Here is a 17,621-nt window from a genome sequence, read left to right as displayed (position 1 = left end):
TGTGATGGAAGGCTGAGGCTGGCAGGAGAGGTGGGGCTGGCTGGGCTGGCCCCCAGGGAGGGCTGGGATAAGGGACAAGGCCAGCCCCTCTCAGGAAGAGAAAGGCTTTCGACTACCATTTGTACCACAATGACCCTGCAGGCCACCTGCTGTCCCCTCTTCCTCCTGGGTGGCACTGAAAGACTTTCTGCCCATAGGAACCTCTGAAAAGCCTCAGAGTTCCCAGAGATAGTTGATAAGACCTGAAAACATGTAAGTTGGGGGAGGTCCCATATTTATGCCCTTGCCCAAGCCAGTATCTTCACCCCACCCTGCCTGATTTCCAAGTCTGTATATACGCCTTTGGAGTCGGTGCCTGGAGCTCAGTGGGGTAGGGTTCAGGAGAGGTTTGGGGGATCAGCCAATGAGCAGTGAGAGACAGGTGCACTGGGGTCAGGTGGTTCTGGGTTCAGATCAGTCTCTGGCATTTATTTAATAGCTGTGTGACCTTGTGCAGGTTACATAATTTCCCTCAGTCTCCATTTTCACATCTGTAAAATGGGAGAGGCCAATTCCTGTGCACTCTACTGCTGGGAAAATTAAATGAGCTGGTATACCGTTAACCCTGCCCTGCAGGAAGGGTTTAATAAATGCTTCCTCTTCTAAGTAATGACTTGGGATGTCTGTATTGGGCAAAGCAGCTGGGTCTGGGCCTCAGTTTCTACGCCTAGAAAACAGGGTAGCTCCTTCTTGCCTAGCTGGCTTCCCACGAGAAGGGTGTTGGGAACCTGTGAACCCCACCGTCCCTGGGACCCGGGTACCAGGCTGTAGAGTGGAGAAGGCCAGCTCAGCCTGGGTGCTGGTCTGGGAAGAAGCGCCGTTAGCAGACCGCTGTGTCTGGGCTCACCAGGTGGCCCTGCGGCCCCTCCCCCGTCGCCGCCCTCCCCCACCCCAGCCAGGAGCTGCCACTGACTCTCACCTCCTAGAGGGCGCGGGTGTGCGTGTGTGACGTGTGTGTGGAGATGGGAGGGGTGCCCGGCTCTGATGTCCTCCCAGCCGGCCCAGGCCCAGCAGCGGAGGCGCTCCAGGGGAGGCAACCGAAGTCACCGCATCAGCAGAAATTACCTTCACGTGAGAGGAGGAGGGAGGGTGGGCGGGGGGGGGGGGGCCTGCTTACCGTGCTTCGAGGGCCGTCTTCCTCTTTTCTCCCTCGCTCACACCCTTGGAAAGTGGATGTGCCCCCAGCAGACACTCTGGACACACAATGCAGACACACATGTTGGATATACACAAACCCACCACATCCTGGACACGCAGAGACCCCCCGCACCTCCACAAGGACAGATTCACATCAACTCAGTGATGGACACACATGGGGCACACAGCCTCCCACACACAGACCCACACCTCCTTGGGACCCTCCTGGCTTTATCGCTGTACAAACCCCACAAGTGCAGCCTCTACCAGAGGAGAAAGAGGCTTTGGGACATGACGTGTGATATAGGAGGTGAAATTAAAACCCCATACGAAAGCAATCTTTAATAACACAGTGGATGGGGGAGGGCAGCATGGAAAGAAAGCTGATAGCGCCCAGTCGGCCTGCCCTGGCCCTGGTGAGTGTTTGGCTCATCAAGAGTCAGCTGAGACACTCCAGTCTGGGTCCTGGGCTGGTTCTGCAGAGTCCCTGGGCTCAGGAGCAGCAGAAGCCAGCAGGGACCAGCCTCTTTCCAGGATGGTTGGAAGATGAGTCTGGGATACCCTTTCTCCATCTGGATCTGACAGCTTGCCCTTGGGTCTAATGATCCAACCTCCTTTGGCCCACAGTAGTCATCTGTCCATCCATCCATCCATGCACTGTATCTCCCAGCCCTTGGGGAGCTGCCGCGCTAGGTGGGGAGAGGAAACAGGAGGAGTTGGAAGACAATGACTTTTCCAAGCTGGACTGTGAGGACTTCTGGGGCTTGGGGAGGAAGTGATGAGCGTGAGTTGGGTGGTCATCAGGGACTCAGTCTGCTGTAGGAAAACTGGTTCTGACCAGCAATCAAAAAACCTTGTTTTAGGACCCCATTTTGCAGTTCGTAAGAGCTGTAGGACTTGGAGCAAATCACTTACCTCCCTGGGCCTCAAGTTCCTCATCTGTGCAATGGGTAGAGCAGTGCCCACTGGCAGGGAGGTTGTGAGGCTCAGGTGAAGAAGAGGGTGGGAAATTGCTTGGCTCATTAAACCCACCTCATAGATGTCAGAGGGACATCTTATCCCTGCCTCAAAGACGGGGTAGGATTCCAGAAGGGATTGAAGAGAGCCACGTTAAAGTGCAGAGGACAGGGTGAGCAAAGGTGTGGGATCCAGAATGTGGAGGTGTGTGAAGAAACAGCAGGCAGAAAGAAAGGATGAAGTGGAGAGGGATGTTTGTGGGATGGGAGTTGCAGCGATGCCAAGGGAATGGAGGGTCGGTGCCAGCTCCGAGGTTCTGAGCCCTCTGCTATCCCCTGATTGCCCAGGCTTCTCAGAGCCAGGCTGGCAAGGGGGGAAAGCTACAGAGCCCACTGCAGCATTGCATGGATCTTGGGAAGTGGGCAGTGCAGCCTTAATGATGTCCATTTTCTGGAGCAAGAAACTGAGCCCTTGGGAAGTAAACAGCTTGCCCAAGGTTTCCCATTGAGTCAGTAGCAAGGAATCTGGGTCTTGTCTATGTATTTTGGGTTTTTTTTTTTTCTGATGCAGTAATCAGCACAGAGGTGGGAATGACTTCAGGGAGAGTCATACTGCAGTGGGTTTTTGAGGCAATGTGAGAGGATCATGGGCAGGCATTTGGGGGAACAGATTTCTCCGTGGTGGCCCCAAATCACATCAAATCCAGCCAAGACAGATTACTCTGTGCTAAGCTGGCCCCAACAGTGAGTGCTCATTGTGCTGGGTGGTTTGGGAGAAGGACTAGGAATGGGGCTGGGGCTGTCAATGGCTCAGAATCCCTAGGCAGACCCCCTGGCCTACTGGAGTTGGCTGATGACGTTTAGAAAAAAGTGTTAAATAACCCCAGCACAGAATTAAGCCCTCACCCACCCTTCCTGAGGCATGAGAGTGAGTTACAGCCAAAAAGGATTTAGACATCGGATTTAGACTCAGGCGTGAATTCAGACCCCTGCCCTGCCTTGTACTGAGTGTTCCTAGTCCAGTCACTTTACTTCTCTGACCCTCTGTTTCTCCTCTGTATTATGGGGATAATGATGCCTACTGTGCAGCATGATTGTGAGGATTAAATAATATGCTACCCTGAGTGTAGTCCAGGAGCCCTTCCTGGAGGAGAGGGAATTCCAAATATTTCCAGTATACAGATAGACTGGAAGGATTCAGCCTCAGAGGCGGGAGTGGGACGCACATATGCACCCCTACTCTCCCTACGAGGAGGTATATCGATTTTTCTGATTCTTCTATACAAGAAGTATTTGTTACCCCCTGATTCTTCTCCAGGCCTGGCCTCTCAGAGCTCTCAGGGAGACAAGACACCGCAGTGAGACCACCGCAGTCATGGATGTGGGAGGGGAAGCAGCTGGACCCCCCCCCTGGGTGAAAGGGGGAAAGTTCTCCTTTAAATCCCTGCGCTGCCACCTTCCAGCTATGGGGCTTAGCTTCTCTGTGTCCTCCTTTCTTTATAAAATGGGGCTAATGACAGGAGTCCCCCGACAGAATTGTTGGATTGAATATGTAATACATTTAAAGAATATACTAAATGCTCAGAAAATGTAACCTGTGATTATTAAGCTGGGTGACTGGCAGCTTGCCAGACAGACAGGGGTTGGGGGGCTGCACTCGAGGCGAAGGCAACAGTCCAGGCAAAGGTGCAGAGGCTTGAGAGGGCATGGTTCCTTTGGGGAAGTCTGGGAGGTAACGGTTGGTGAGTGTGGGGGCAGGTGAGGGGCCAGGCCTCGGGGGCACACGTGGGAGGGAGAGCTGCGTCTGCCCCGCCCTGCACCCCAGCAGGAAGCCTGTGCTTGAATAGCTGTCGGGAGGCGGTGGGGCCCGAGTGAAGCTGAGGCTCTTGGGTGGGCACTGGGGGCAGGAGATATTATTTTAATCTTCCTCTTAAAGCGTAATTGCTTTTTGTCGGCGGGTGTTCCGGGGGGCGACTCCCCACAAGATTGCTTTCCAGGCTCCTCTCCTGCAGGAGATAGGCAGGGCCCAGCCAGCTCCGTGCCGCATTAATACACTGCAAATGCGATTTCATGGCCGCAAATGAGATTAGGGCCAGAGGCTCTGCTCTCCGGTAGAGACAGTGGGCGGTGAGGGGCCGGCGCTGAGCAGGGTATCTGAGAGGGAGGGAATCGAGGGACCCCAGCGGATGAGGCCTGAATAAGCAGTTTCTTGTAACTGGAGCTCCTTGGACCTGCTGGCTCATCCTAGCTGTGGACTGAGTGGGCCCACGTCCTGTCCTGGGGCTGGGGTGCTCCCTGCTGTCTCCTCCACCCCCACTCCCCACGGCACCTCAGTAAGGGGGAGGGCTGTGATGACAAACGCAGGTTCTGCAGCCAGATGGCCTGGGTCTGAGCTTAACTCTCGGCTCTTGGTTCTGCCTCTGTTTTCTCATCTGCAAAATGGGGGCTACAGTAGTACCTGCCTCATTCATACCCAGTTGTGAGGATGAATTAACATATGTAAAATGCATGGAATAGTACCTGGCACATAACAAGTGCTTGTTAATTGTTAGCTCTTCTTATGAGGATCACACACCAAATATTCATGCCCAGTAGAGGGCCTGGACTCTGGAAGAGGGAGTGCTATTTGGGGAGCAGACCTCACTGTGCCCTGCTGAAGCTGGGGATGCATCTGGGGAACTAGCAGGGAGGACGAAAGCATCTGATGCCTACACCATCCCTCACTCATTCAGTAAGCACCCACCTGGCACCAGCTCTGTACTAGGCAGCAGCCTGGGCCCTGGGCATGGGGCATCATCGCCAGGCACAGCCCCTGCCCTCAGAGGAGAGACACTCTCTCCCAGAAGAGTCAATAGTGGGTCATGAGCCAGGGCAGGGGGCAGCCCAGGGGCTGTGGATGTGATGCCCCTGGGTGGGGGTGGGGACCATGGGAGAAGATTTCAGGGAAGATTTGCTAGAGGTTGTTCTGTTTGTGTCTTGAAGAAACACTGTGAGTTATTCAGTCTGGTAGAGGGGGAAGGACAGTCTAGGCAGGTGGAACAGCTTGTGTGAAGGCCAGAAGGCTGGAGGGGCCAGAGCCCATTCAGGGAACCGCAGGTGTGTAGTGTGGCTGGAGAGTGTGTGAGGCTGCCGTGAGACGAGAGGGGCTGGGGCAAGCCGACCATGACGCTTCAGGGGCCTCCTGAGAGTAGTGGGCTCTGCTGAAGGGGTTATCGAGGCAGAAGAGGGACTTGGTCGGACTTGTGGGTTGGGAGACCCGGGGTGAAGGAACCTAGATTGGGCCTGCTGCCCCCCCAGGCCTCTCTGCCCTGAGTGGACCCCAACTCCACCTTGGCGGGGTCCTTCTTCCGCCCCTTCCTGATGAATGCAATGGCAGGTGGCCTTTACTGCTTCCCCCTTTATTCAATCCCTTGTTAACGAGTTATTGATTTTTCAAAAGAAAAATGCCCAAAAGCCACGTTGCATCTTTGGCAAAGTGATTCATGGCATGACGTTGAGACCTGGGCTGCCCCGAATGAGAGCTCTGGTTACCAGACACTGAGAGGACTCCTTCGGTGCAGCCATCAATAAACGTGCCTGCTGAGCTCAGGGGCGCGATGTCAGCCAGCAAGGAGAACAGCACACCGTAGCAACCACCCCAAGTCTCCCGCTGCAGAGCCGGGGCCGCAGGGCTCCAGACTGGCAACGACTGGTGTAAACGTGGGGGGAGCTCGTTTCTAGCCGCCTGCCAAGCGCCAGGTGTCCATTCTCCCACCTGATCCTCACTGCACCCCTGCAAGGTCAGATTATCCTCACTGCTTTGCAGATGAGAAATTGAGGCCCAGGGGGGTCAAAGGACCTGCCCACATGCTCACTGCAGGGCCTGGAGGAGCCAGGGGTAAAAAGCCGGGACTGGCAGGTTCCAGGCCGCTTGGTTGTGTTTTTTGCTGCCTGGTGTGGTGGCGGTGGTGCTGGGCCAGGCTGATCAGTCCTGGTGGACAAGAACAAGCAGTAACAGGGTTGGGACTATCAAGTATGCTGTGACAAAATGTGGAGGCACGTGTGTTAGGCACAGCAGCCATGTGACTGAGCTGATCCAAGTCATCTCTGCACGGTAAGGCCCTAGAGGAAGGTCAGAAGGGTCCCACTCAGCCAGCAGATAGGCTGCCTCCAAGGGCCGTAGCTGGAACTGAGAGCAAGCTCCCGTTAGTGAGCCCAGGCGTAGCCCCGGGCACGGGGGGACCCTGCCACCCATTTATGCTGGATAGAATGGTCTCCTCTGGACACCCCAACTTCTGCCCTGGCTTGTGGAGGCCTGGCCCAGCTGCGCCCAGCCGAGCCTCCAGGGTGCTCCACCTCTCCCTCCCTTGACTTTGTGGGCAGCACTGTCACAGAGCGACTCTCTGGCCCCATTCAAAAGGCAAGGTGTTTTCATCTCTGAACTTGACTTTTTCATGTTGTCCCAGTTTCAGGAGTGAAGGACAGAGAGATGTGACCTCTTTCCGTGGGAATAAAGGAAAAAGCAGTATGCTTTGGTGTCCGTGATCACAGGCTTTGGAGCCGGCAGATCTGCATTCAAACCCCAGCTCTGCTGCTTCAAAGTTTGGACAAGTCCCTTCATTTCTCAGAGCATCTGTTTCCTCTTCTTAAAAATGGAGTAACAACAGTACCTCCTAGGGGGTGTGAATGTGAGGATTAAATGCGACAGTGAGGTAAACGCCACCAGGCACCACGCCTGACACATAGTAAGAGCTCACCGTGCAGGTGATGGCGGCAGCACCGGGGTATCCGATGAGCGCTCAGGCCCACAAAGAGGGGCTCACACGGAGGTGCACCAGTCAGGGGCCTGGTAGGAAAAAGAAGGCATTCAAATTTGGTCATTTGAGGAGAGTTTAATAGAAGGACTATATGCGAAGTTGAAGGTGATGTTTAGAATACACAAGAGAGACAGTGTAGTCCCCGGGGGTCTAGTGAGAGGAGCCTTCTGCCCCTTAGGCCTGAACAGGCAAGAGGAGGAATGATGACCAGCTATGTGGAGAGTGCTGCCCGCCGCGCAGGGTGGCCCTGGGGAGAGGGACCAGCCAACCCAGAGAACCAGCCAGGAGGGAGCTTCCTAGCTCCATGATGGCCCTCCCATAAACCCAAGACAACCAGATCCATCGATGTGGCCACATGGGTCAGCCCCCGGGGGCACAGCACAGGGTGGAGAAGAGGGAGTATGGATCTGTGGTGCAAATGGGATACACCCCGCCCCGTGCGTGACAGGAGACTTAGCTGTACCTCCAGCCACGCTCACCTGCTCTTCCAATTTTAACTCTCAGAGGAAGCAGGTGGCCCTGTCCTTGGGCTGCTTCTTTGCTGTGGGAGGGACAGGAAGGAGGACAGCTGGAGGGGCAGAACCGCAGAGAGAGGGGCTTCTGGGTGCCCCCAGCAGAGCTCTGGCTGCAGTGACTTATGCTCAAACTGAGCCCAGCATCTTAAGGGGTGGGGTGTGAACTGGCCCCCAGGGGCCTCAGTGGGTGCTGTAGATGAGGCGCGAGGCAGAGCTAGTCCCCCCTGCCACACTGGCCCCCAGGGCTCTCTGCAGAAACTTCCAGGTTGAGCCTCAGCTAATGTGAGGTCAGAGCAGTCCCCGAAGGTCCTGACCTACAGACTGTGGATTCACCACTGGAATCAGAGGAGGGGGCCCTAGTGGACTCTGTTATCCTTTGGCCAACAAGTGAGCACCCGCTGTATACACTGCTGGGGCTGAGGAAAAGTGGCATTCGGAGCATAGAGACCCTCTAAGGGAACTGGCTCGGTTGACAACTGTCAACAACTCAGGGAGGGGCAGGAGCTTGACCTTAAGCGTATTTCCTATGGGGAAGGAACTCAGCAGCACAGACACAGGCAGGTGTTACCGTGGACAGACGACTGTTGAGAGCAGGAGGTGAAGGGGGTTGGGAAGGTTTCCTGGATGAATTGTCTAGGGCTGGACCCTGAGGAATCAATTGGATTTAGGTGGGAGGGGAGGCTAGATTTCTGGCGTGGGGGCTGCCTGGGGAGAGGTGGCTGTGGACGTAGGCCTGGAAGCCAGGGCCAGAGTGGGTCTGGGGAAGAAGAGAGAGGGGCTGGAATATGTGGGGCGGGGGTGAAGGCTCAAGTGCTGGGGAGGAACATGCAGCCTGCACCCTGCAGATATTTTTCACTTCTCTGGCCCAGTTCTTCCTGCCAAGTGCAAGATTGTTTTGTAGAGAAGAGAGCAAGCATTTTTGGAACACTTAGCTGAATGTCGGCGCTAAGTGCTTTACCTGCATTGTCTCAGTCAGTCCTTATTTCCCCACTGCATAAGGAGAGAAACCAAAAGCTCAGAGAGGGTTAGTATTTGAACCAAGATCACACAGCTATCAGCTGCCATTTGCTACAAACACCACACTAAGTTTCTCACCTCATCCATTGCTTCCCTTTCCCAGAAGCCCAACTCAGCTGCCCAAAGGAAATGGAGAGAAAGTGATGGGGTGGTGGATAGTGGTGATGGGAGAGTGAGGGAGACGGTGGGGGCGGGTATTGGGGGCTAAGAGGTGTGAGACAGGGCTAGGGAGGAAGGAAGGCCAAGTTTGAGGGCTCTGGGAGACTCACTTCCCTGAGACTTGCTGCAGGGATAGTTAAGCCTAAAGGGCTGCCTAGGGCACTGCGTGAAGTATGGCCGGTAGGAACCACATGTCTGTCCAGACTCTTCCTGCTGCCCATCAAGCCCAGCGCAAAGCCAGGGGAGGAATCAGAGCCCTCCTTCCCCAAGAGCCAGCCTCAGATCCAGCTCAGCGGTTGTGGGCTCCCTTAATGGCTGTGTTTAACCCCTGGCCCCACCAAATGATGCAGCTCTAAGTGTTCTCTCCTGGGGGGAGCGGGCGGGGTAAGGTTACCTATTAGCTGTGAGATCAGTCATTACCTGCTTCCCCTCACAGTGGAATCTCCCTGAGTCATCAAAGCTTGGGGCTGGCCCCTGGGCGGGGGGGCAGAAGGTCCTCTGGACAGTCGGGGAGTAGGCTCATTTCCCTTGGCTGGGGGCTCGGAGCTCCCCTTACTGGGAAAGGAGAATGAGGCAGGGAGAGCAGCTGGGCTGGGGACCTGGGGGCGGCTCTTGGTGCTGTTAAGTCGGAAGGCCACACCCATTCCCAGGCTGCTGAGGAGTAAGCTGTTGGGGCGGGGGTTAGTGTAGCCCAGGAGTGCGTGTCCCAGGGGCCCTCGGTCCAGGGGGCTGGGCAGCCAGCTAGTGAGGCGGTGGGAAGGCCCTCCTTCTGGGGGCTGCTGAGCGTGCAGGGCTCAGGGTTCACTAGCGCTCTGGAGCCAGACGGCCTGGAACCAGCGTCCAATTGCATTATCTTCTTCCCAGGCCGGAAGGCCAACGGGCTGGGGGCTGCAGCAGCAGAAAGCTCAGCTGCTAGTAGGGCAGCTAGGTGAGAGCCCAGAGACCAGGGGCAGCCCTAGGGAGGCTGCGTGGGCACTGGGAGCGGCTGCAGGGAAGGGCAGGGGCCAGAGTGAGGCAGGAAAAGTGGCTTGAGTGCAGAATTTGAGAAGGTGTCGTGGCAAGAGCATAGCCATGAGAGCCAGTGTCTCCCAAATGTTTGCTCTCTAAGAGCCCTTCTGTCCTCTCCCAGCCCTGCTGCAGGTCCCTGACCTGAGCCACAAATGGCCCCTGTGGGCACTGGAGTAGTGCTGGTCCCCTCCCCCCATCACAACTTGCCTTGAAGCCTTTGGGACTGAGTGGAAGGAGTGGTGCCCGAGGGAGACTGGGAGCCATCCACTGGGACCTCCTCCACGCGTGCTGGATTGTGACAGTGCTAGCCCAGGCCGGGGAGGGGAGAAAACTGACATTGAGACTCACGGCTTCCACCTCCAACCATCTGGGTGACCTTGGCTGGTCCTTTCAGTTCTAATCACAAGTGAGTCCTCACTTTTTCTGTCTTGAAACTGGGGAGAAGCACGTCGTCCCTGCCCCTCTCTCTCTGGACTCAGGGGTCACGGGACGAGGAGGCCTGGGCAGAGCAATAGACTCCTGTCCCCTGTTGCTAGGATGGCTCTCCTCTTGGTCCCCGAACCAAGGGAATTGGGGAGAACCCTCAGAATGGGGTCTAAAACAGCTGGGAGAGGAATGAGGCAGACTGCAAGGGTCTTCCAGACACCTCTCAGCTCCGCCCAGTACCCCACATCTTACCTTTGCTAGCTCAGGATTCCTATCCAACCTTTGAGGCCAGTTTAGACCTCAACTCCCCATGAAGCAGACCACACCCCAGGCCAGGGGCCAGTCGCTCCCCATTCTGCCGTCTCACCACACATAAAAGCACTTAGAACCATGCCTGGCATGTAATAAGTGCTCAATAAAAAGAATTTCTATCTCTATAATAATTTCTTATGGCGCTCAGAATTGGATTAGTCATAATCTTTGGTCCATACCCTGGGACCATTGTTGACCCATACATTGTTGCCCTCTTTAGTTATTTATCAATATTATTTTCAATAATATAATGAACAGCCATTAACTGACCACCCAATCTAAGATACAACATTACAATAACACACCTACCTACTCCCCATTCTCTTCCATCTTCCCACCCACCCTCAAAGAGGAAACCATTCTCCTGAACTTTGTGTTTATTATTATTAAACGAACAAAAGACTGCTGACATCCAAAGAGGCAGGATGCTTGCAGAGTCATTAATAGAAATAGCTGTTTTACCAACCAAGTTGCAACTTCCTTGCAGGCAGCCTCTGGGTCTCCTCCTTTCCTGCAGTGGTCAGCATGTGGCTGAACACAGAGGGCAGCTGGTGAATCTTTTCACCAGTTTGGGGTACCAAGAGCAGGAAGGATGAGGACTGAATGCTGGAGAACTCCAGGAATGGGGGAAGGGCTTCTGACCCCCCATGCTGCACCTGACACTGTATCTGTGGCTTCTGTCCTGCCCTGTGATGTCACACAGTGTTTCCCAGGTGACCCAACTGGGTGGAAAAGCTCACTGCTTTTCCAGGTCTGGGCAGAGAGACGGCTACCCCTATCTTTACCTTCCAGGGGCGCCAAGAGCCAATTGCCCAGCTGCTGACTCCTGCCCAGCTGGCCATGGCCCAGAGCCCCCAAGGCACCTCCTCTCACAGAATGTCTCCCTGCTGAGAAAGCTCCAGACCCCTGCACACCCCCTGCCCCTCAAGTTTCCCCTGTCCAGGTCCCAGAGCCAGTGTCTGGCACCTCTGAGACCACATTGACACTCCATACTGCCAGTCACCCCCAAGGACTCCAAGGGACCCAGGCCAGCTGTTTGGGCAGGACTGATCATCCATAGTACCAGGTACTGGCCTCCAAGATTGTTAAACAAGGCCAAACATTCCTGCCTCCAAGAGGATGGGACGGAAAAAGAAAAAGGTGAGGCCTGGGGGCATGGGCCATGCACTTGCGTGAGCTCATCTCTCCTTCAAAGTCCCTTGTTTTGTTTGTTCCTGAATCATGACAGAAGCTTCCTTTCTCTGGGCCTCAGTTTTCACAGCTGTGAAATGGGGAAGAAGGTGGTCTCTGTGGCTCTTCCTAGTGAGGTGTCCTACACTCCTGGGCCACGTAGGGTCTGAGATGCAGCATGCTCGCAGGTGTGATCAACTCAACCTGCTGATTTCTGCCCATATCCCTGTGACCCAGAGAGAAATGAAGCTTGATCTGGGGATAGCACCACCACCCAGACTGGAAAGGAGTTTTTGCCTTCTTGTTGCTGGGGGTCATGAGGCTCAGAGAGCCCACCGCGATGGCCTACCATCCTCCTCCAAGATCTGCCAGGAGATTCCCAGGCTGCCGCCCTGGCAGTGCCCACGCCCCGCTGTTCCACCCTCTCCCAGCCCTGGCCCATCCCTCTGCCTCAGGCCACAGATGCTCCAATGCCCAGAGAGAAGGGGGTTTTGTCTGTTTCGATCACTGCTGTATCCCCAGTGCTCAGAACGCTGCCTAGCACTGTTCTGTAGCACGTGCCTAATACATAGCTGTGACAGAGCAGCACGACCCCCCTTCCGCCGACTGACAAGGCTGAGCTCACGCCCTCCTGTGGCACTTACCGAAGTTGTACAGGTACTTGCTGCCTTGGGAACACCCTCTTTGTGGTTACATTCTGAGGTCAAACAAACCCAACAGCTAAGGGTACCCGGGCCCCAGTGTGGTTTCTACTTGATTACCTTTGACTTTGGTGTGTCTACCCACAGCTGGCTCCTCCTCCTGACTCCACCGTCCCCCTTTAAGCCTCCTGGAATGCCAGACACTCTGTCACACACAGGGTGAGCAGGGACCAGACTTGGGGGCCTTAAGCTGTCAACTGATCCCCAAAGCTCCTTCCCGCGTGCCCACCCTAGCTGGATTTGGGGATCCAAGGAGTGTGCATGGACTCCCTGAGGAGCTAGATTTGTTTTATTTGATTCATAGCTTTGGGAAACATTTTTGGTAGCTGGGTAGTATCTCCTATAAGGATGCTCATAATGTACATAATTACGTATTACATATTAATATTACATAGTATATTTTCATTTGTGAATCCTCCAGTCACATCCTTTTGTGTTATGGTAATGTTCATCGGCTTCAGTGCTCTTTGTGTATTAGGGATATCTGTCCTTTTCTATATACTGCAAATATTTCCTCCCGTTTGTCTTTTCTGCATGTTGTGGTGAATTTTGGACCATTATAGAAGTTGGTATGGATTTTGATGTAATCAAATCTATCAGTCCTTTCCTTCATGATTTTTGATTTCTGTGTCCTTCTGAGAAACCTCTTCTGCTCCAAACACCACAACTCCTGTTACTGGTACCATCTTCTGGTCCCGGCCCCTCGGGTTATGAGCCCAGGGGTGTATACGTTGTGACCTAGAGAAAGCATGTCACACCCAGAGAACAGCTGGTGAGAGCAGAGCAGACTCAGCAGGAACTGGAGGCGGGTGGGCCCTGGTTCCGTTTCGGGCCCAGGCCCCGCCAGCTCAGCTGTGTGCTTTGGTGCGAGGGCTTTGTGTCCCTGAGCCTGTTTCCTCGCCTAGAAGAGGGCCTCGCCATGGCCGTCGTAGCTCCCAGGTAAGTTTAGATGCTGAAACGAGAAGGAACATGAGGGACTAGTTAAAACTCAGAGTGATACAGCTGGGGAAACAGAGGCCCCTGGAGTGAATCAGCCCAAATGACTGATGAGGGGCAGCCAGACCCCATTCCTCCCAGCCCAGTGCCCCCTCCTCTGGCCCCAGCAGAGCCTCTCCGGCTGGCATCGCTTTCAGATCCAGGGACATTCTGGAGGGTGGAACTGGGCTTCCTTGCTTCCCATGGCCTCCCAGATTGCTGGGGCAGAGTGGCCAGGGCACGCGGAGCAGTCCTCTCCTTCTGTCTCTTTCCCCACGGGAACCAAGTTAAGCCCCTGCCCTGGGAGCTGAATGGAATAGGCCATTAACTCCTTCACTGCGGTGCAATCTTCCTACCCCTGCCCTGTCCCCTCCCCCCCACCAAACACATCCCCAAATGCCCTGAGTGATGGGCAGTCACAGGTCCCTCGGGACATCTGCCAACTAATCCTGGCTTACTGAGGGGAGGCAGACTGTCTGGACGGTAAGACATTGGAATTAGCCACTTCTGAGCCTGCCCACATGCCAGGCCCCAGTGGAGCAGCTGAGAGCTGTGCTGTGGAATCAGGCAAGCTTGGGTTCTCACAACCAGGCCCCCAGCACCGGCAGCGTGGCCTTTGGGAGTAGTCCACCAGCCAAACCCCTCCCTGGAAGTGCTGCCCCCTGGTTTCTGCACCCTGGCAGCGTTGAGTGAGTTAGCAGGGAGCAAGCCCTTGGTGAGTAAGAATCCAGCTCTGCTCCTGGCCTGCAGGCAGTGTACTGAGGGGAAGTGAATTCCCTCCCTAGGACTCATCTCATCCCCACAGATGGGTTTGCAGGACCTGAGACTTAGTTTCGTCATCACTCACAGTTCGCTTCCCCACAGAGAACCCAGCATGTGCATTTTCTATTCCCTGATAGAGTCTCCAGTGTAGGCCCAGGAAGGGCTGGCAGTTGGGAGGACATTGGTCCTGATGCAGGCACATGTCTGAGAAAAGCCTGCAGATTCCCTTCAAGACATAGACAGAAAAGAGGGAAAGGCAGAAAGGTTGGCCCGCTGTCCCCTCTCCAGGCCTCCTACTTGGCCTCAGGCCTCCCTGGCCCTGGGCCCAGCCTGCCCAGCAGGCACATGCCTGCAGGCCTCGCCAGGAGGCACCAGCCTGGCAGCTGGCCTCACGCCCAAAAGTGAAGCACGAGCAGTTCCTGCCAACCTCTCTGCAAGCTTTGTTTCCCGGAAGGCTGTCCCGGAGGGGAGGCCCAGAGGACAGGAAGGATACAGAGGATGTCGAGGACCTAGAGGAGGCACACTCATGGCCTGGCCTGAGAGGTGCCTGGTTAGACTCTGGGGCTGCCAGGGAGTCAGTGGGAGTCTTTGGGCAACTGCCATGCTGCTGGCTCCTCACTCCTGGGGCTCTAGGGAGTTCGTGACAGCAGTCAGGGGGTTGGGGCTACCATCTTAGGTGGCTTTTGGGAATCTGGGAGTGGGAGGAACATTAGTCACCTCTCCTGACCTCACTGCAGGAAACTCAGGCCAATTATTGGGAAGATTGAATTACAAACTGTTCCAAATATCCTCATTGACCAGGTGGGAAAATTAAGGCTCAGAGAGTTGGGGGGCAGAGCTGGGCTGAAACCTAGATCTCTCGACCCCTAGGCTGTTGGTCTTGCTCCTGTATCACCAAACCAGGAGATCAGACCTGCTGGGGAATGAGTGGGTTACGGGGTGTACAGTGAGGGTGGAACATTGGGAAGGCAGCATCTCTGATCTGTGAGGGTAGGGGTGGCTCTGCGGCTATTTTTCTTCCTTCCCTCCTCTACTTGACAGGGGTTCCTTCTGAGTACTGACCTCCCTCCGCCTCCTCCCACCCTGCCTGGCCTGGCAGAGGAATAGGGGAGGGGGGAAGGGTAACTCTCAACACCACTGCAGATGGTGGCAGCTCCTGCTGGGTCCTGCAGGAAGGGGCTCCTCATTCAGAGGAAGGGAAGGAGTGTCTCTGTAGGGCTGGCACTTCTGGGGCTGGGGAAGGGGGTGATGTTCTCTCTCACCCCCTAGGTAGTCATCTTGTTAGGCAAAGACCACAACCCGTACCAGGAGGGCCTTTCTGATAGAGCGGATGTGCAGGAAGTGAGGGAGCCCCAGAGGTGGGTGTGGAGGGAAGAGCAGTCCAGGCAGAAGGGACAGCCAGGGCAGAGAGCCGGGGCAGAGCCTGGGGGCAAGAGCCAGCCTGGTGGGCGTGAGAAACCACGAGAAGGCCCGCTAGTGGACCAGGGGCCCAGGGATGAAACGAGGTCGGTTTGCTGGGTCAGAGCGTGTCGTCCTTACAGGCCACGGTGACGCTCTGAGCGAAACGGGGAGCTACTGCAGGAAGGGATCTGGTCTGACTGAAATCTGTAGAGGATCACTCTGGCTGTTCTGTGAGATGGGGCAGGGCGGGGGGAGGGCCAAGGTGGAAACAAGAAAGCAATGAGGAGCAAGTCCAGAAATCTCGTGTCTTGGACCCAAGTGGAGATGGTGATAAGATGTCTAGATGTGGTTTGAAGGTAAAGCTGACAGGTTGGAGTAGCATGGGGCTCATACTCATGGTCACCCCACACTTCTGTCATGAGAACTAAATAAAGTAATAGCCATAAAAAGCCCTTCCCTTTCCCCCTGCTCAGAGGCTTCTAGGAGCCAGGACCCCCCCGACTTACAGGGCGAGCAATGTCCTGGGAATCTGGGCCCTCACACAGGAAGCAGGGCAAGTTCCAGACAGGCTGGCCCAAGCACCCATCGTCCCACTGGGGACACTGACTCTCAGAACACAGCTGGCTTTGGGTCCCGCGTGGTGAAAGGCAGAGCTGGTTTAAACCCAGCCCTCCTGACAGTGCTCATCAGCACAGATCTAGGGGACCCAACCCGCTTGGGCTGCCACCAGCACAAAGCCTGCCGAGGACCAGGCCCTCACTCTTCTCTGGGCCTCTGAGGACTGTCTCACCTCTTCCGGGGCCTGCCCTGGAATGCAGGATCTGACAGGCCAAGCTTCCAGATAAGAGGGTGAGCCCCCAGTGGCCCCCTCAGGGAGGAGGCCCACTGCTCCTCTCCCAGGGCCAGGAGAGCCCCTCTATGGCCTCTCACATGGTCCTGATTAATCAGCAGGAGGAACAAAAGGTGGGGGTGGCCTTCTGCCAGTTGAGGCTTAATCTGGGTCAACTGTGTCAGTTCCAGGCTCTGAGAGTGAGTGAGAGCCAGCTAGCCAGTGCAGGAGGGAGACAGGACACCCCAACCACAGCAGCCCCCTGGCCACACCCCTCCCTGCCTCACCACCAATGGCCGGATTCTGCCACCCTCCCTGACTCTCCACTGCCTCTGGAGTCAGCCTGTCCCAGGCCTCGGGGAGCTCGCTCCGTCCCCTTCCACTTTGCTGCGTGGGCTCAGGCTTCTGCTTCCCGGCTTGGCTTGTGAATCCAGAAGCTGCTGAGCTGTTGAGCCCCTGCACGTGTCTGCTTGGGGCAACCAGTGTAGGAGGCCCGTGCACAGGCAGGCACCTCTCCTCCTCCTCCTCCTCCCTGGTCCACAGGGTTCTCTGGGTTGAAGATGGATGAAGCATTTGGGACAGAGACATTCATTCATCTCAATTAATGCTTTGGGTGACTCCATGGATGTGGATATAAGCTTTGTAAACCAGAAAGTGCTGTGCACAGGAGGAACCTGATGTGACAGATAGACTGGTACGGTTACAGGAGAGAGCAAAGAGGGCCGATTGCTAGAACCTCAGAAGCAGGCATTACAGAAATTACAGGCAAGGCTACCCAGCAAAGGCAAGGCTTAGAGACGGGACAGGACTTGAAAGGTGAGGTGGCCTGTCTTGTTCCGCAGGAAGTGATGACCCAGGGCTGGGGGAGGCAAGAGGAAGATGGTGAGATGTGGAGTATGGGGCCCAGGTGGGGAGAAAATGGGGTCAAAGGCGACTGCCCCTGTAGTTCCAGACTAAGTATGGGATGACAGGGGGAGACAGCCACTTGGAGGGGAGTGTGATGGGGCTAGAGTTACAGGAAGGCTGCAAAGAGAGGTGACCATGCCGTAAGAGGCCACTCAGCCCTGATTTTCTCCACAGGTCACTGAGGGCCCAGAGGAAGCCCAGAATACCTCCCAGAATGTGGACTCTGTTGTCAGCCACCTGGCTCCCTCTAATAAGGAGGTCATCACGGTTACTCTCCATGGGGCCACCAATCTGCCTGCCTGCAAGGATGGCTCTGAGCCGTGGCCCTGTGTGATAGTGTAAGTAGCTGGCTGGGAGTGGAGGCAGGGTTGGTGTCCAGGATGGAGCAGAAACCAGAGTATGGACATTTGGAATATGGGTACCCAGAGGTTCGGGGCTGGGACTGTGATACCCAGAGGGGAAAGCCAAATGGGAACCACACGGGGGCTGTGGGCCCTGCGGATGTGAGGCCT

General features: G+C 55.6%; 1 protein-coding gene across 3 annotated transcripts in view; it reads left to right on the top strand.

The window, feature by feature from the left end:
• CCDC33 (coiled-coil domain containing 33) overlaps positions 1 to 17,621 on the top strand; it is a 107,307-nt gene that overhangs the window by 7,541 nt on the left and 82,145 nt on the right. For all 3 annotated transcript variants that reach the window (XM_074354059.1, XM_074354058.1, XM_074354057.1), the window contains exon 3: positions 17,284 to 17,447. In XM_074354059.1, coding sequence (XP_074210160.1) covers positions 17,284 to 17,447 — 164 coding nt within the window. The remainder of the gene's footprint in view (positions 1 to 17,283; positions 17,448 to 17,621) is intronic.

Source organism: Camelus bactrianus, chromosome 27 (assembly GCF_048773025.1).
Source record: "Camelus bactrianus isolate YW-2024 breed Bactrian camel chromosome 27, ASM4877302v1, whole genome shotgun sequence".
Classification (NCBI taxonomy): Eukaryota; Metazoa; Chordata; class Mammalia; order Artiodactyla; family Camelidae; genus Camelus; species Camelus bactrianus.
The sequence above is the reverse complement of the archived record's forward strand: the minus strand, read 5'-3'. Positions and strand labels throughout refer to the sequence as shown.